At 39.9% G+C, this 1,940-nt stretch overlaps 1 protein-coding gene across 1 annotated transcript; it reads left to right on the top strand.

The window, feature by feature from the left end:
* LOC113737338 (uncharacterized) lies at positions 1 to 933 on the top strand. The gene has a single exon (XM_027264582.1). The coding sequence runs from the start codon at positions 1 to 3 to the stop codon at positions 931 to 933; it is 933 nt and encodes a 310-aa protein (XP_027120383.1).
* Positions 934 to 1,940: the final 1,007 nt, after the last annotated feature.

Below are 1,940 nucleotides of genomic sequence, written 5' to 3'. Positions count from 1 at the left end.
ATGGCCAATGACTCAAATTTTGTGCAAGCCGCCATCCCTCGCTTTGATGGTCACTATGACCACTGGAGCATGCTCATGGAAAATTTTTTACGGTCCAAAGAATATTGGTCAGTGGTTGAATCTGGAATTCAAGAACCACCAGCAGGTGCAACCGTGACAGATGCTCAGCAAACAGACATTGAAGCTAGAAAGCTCAAAGACTTGAAAGCGAAGAACTATCTCTTCCAGGCTATTGATCGTCCCATCTTGGAGACTATTCTTTGCAAAGATACATCCAAGGATATTTGGGATTCAATGAAGAAAAAATATCAAGGCTCTTCTAGAGTGAAGCGCACACAGCTTCAAGCCTTGAGGAGGGATTTTGAAGTTTTGCAGACGAAGGATGCGGAATCTGTTACAAGCTTTATTGGAAGGACGATGGAAATTGCAAATAAAATGAGATGCTATGGAGAAGAGATTAAAGATGTTAACATAGTAGAAAAAATTCTGTGTTCTATGACGCGAGAATTTAACTATGTTGTTTGCTCAATTGAAGAGTCAAACGACATAGATGACCTCTCTCTTGATGAATTGCAGAGCTCCTTGTTAGTCCATGAACAGAAGATGAATCGAAGCTGGACAGCAGAGGAACAAGCTTTAAAAGCTTCTACCAACACTCGCTCCAACAGCTCAAGAGGAAGAGGCAGAGGCCGAGGAAGAGGAAGGGGAGATCGAGATCATGACAAATCTAGAGCAGAGTGCTTTAGATGTCACAAATATGGTCATTATGCTTCTGAATGTGTCACTGAACTGCCAAAGTATAAAGAAAGAGAGGAGAACTCAAATTTTGCAGAAGAAACGAATGAACCAGAAACTTTGTTGATGGCTGCCCATGAAGGAAAAAGATTGAGTCGAATATTTGGTATGTCGATACAGGCTGCAGCAATCACATGAGTGGAAGTAAGTCTTCTTTTTCGAATCTAAATGAAAGCTTTCACTCTACTGTCAGTTTTGGTGACTTCTCTACTGTGAAAGTGATGGGAAAAGGTGATGTTAAGATACATACTAAGAATGGCCTTGTGAAAACAATTTCTAATGTGTTGTATGTTCCTGATTTGAAAAGTAATTTGTTGAGTGCTGGTCAGTTGCAAGAAAAGGGGTATGTCATTACAATTAAGAAATGCACTTGTGAAATTTATGATCCTGATAAAAGAAGTTCTATTGCGACTGTCCAGATGAGTTCTAACAGATTATTTCCAATGAAAATTGAAAGCATTCAATCTTGTTTGATGGCTGAAGTAAAGGACCCCTCATGGTTGTGGCATTTTCGTTATGGCCACTTAAGTTTTGGTGGACTGAGGGCTCTACAACAGAAAACCATGGTGACAGGGCTTCCGGAAATTACTGTTCCCTCCCTAGTTTGTGAAGACTGTGTTGTCAGCAAACAACACCGTTCTCAGTTTCCCAAAGGAAAGTCTTGGAGAGCAAAGGATGTGTTAGAGCTGGTGCATTCAGATATTTGTGGCCCAATAAACCCATCGTCTAATGGAGGTAAAAGATACTTAATTACCTTCATTGATGATTTTTCAAGGAAAACATGGGTTTATTTTTTACAGGAAAAATCAGAAGCTCTTACTATGTTTAAAAGGTTCAAAGCTCTTGTGGAAAATGAAGCAGGCAAGACTATTAAGTCTCTTCGAACAGATTGGGGTGGCGAGTATTGCTCAAAAGAATTTGAAGGTTTTTGCATGCAACATGGCATTCGAAGAGAACTTACAGCTGCACATACACCACAAAAAAATGGTGTATCGGAGCGGAAGAACAGAACAATTCTTAATATGGTGAGAACTCTATTAACAAGAGGAAGAGTTCCAAAGACTTTTTGGCCGGAGGCTGTAAAATGGAGTATTCATGTTTTAAACAGAAGTCCAACTTTTGCCGTTCAAAACAAGACTCCTGAA

This window comes from Coffea arabica, chromosome 3e, assembly GCF_036785885.1.
Source record: "Coffea arabica cultivar ET-39 chromosome 3e, Coffea Arabica ET-39 HiFi, whole genome shotgun sequence".
NCBI lineage: Eukaryota > Viridiplantae > Streptophyta > Magnoliopsida > Gentianales > Rubiaceae > Coffea > Coffea arabica.
This window is presented reverse-complemented; position numbering and strand designations above follow the sequence as displayed.

Excerpts from the sequence above, each read along its gene's own strand:
- LOC113737338 (XM_027264582.1), top strand. The coding sequence starts at position 1 with ATGGCCAATGACTCAAATTTTGTGCAAGCCGCCATCCCTCGCTTTGAT.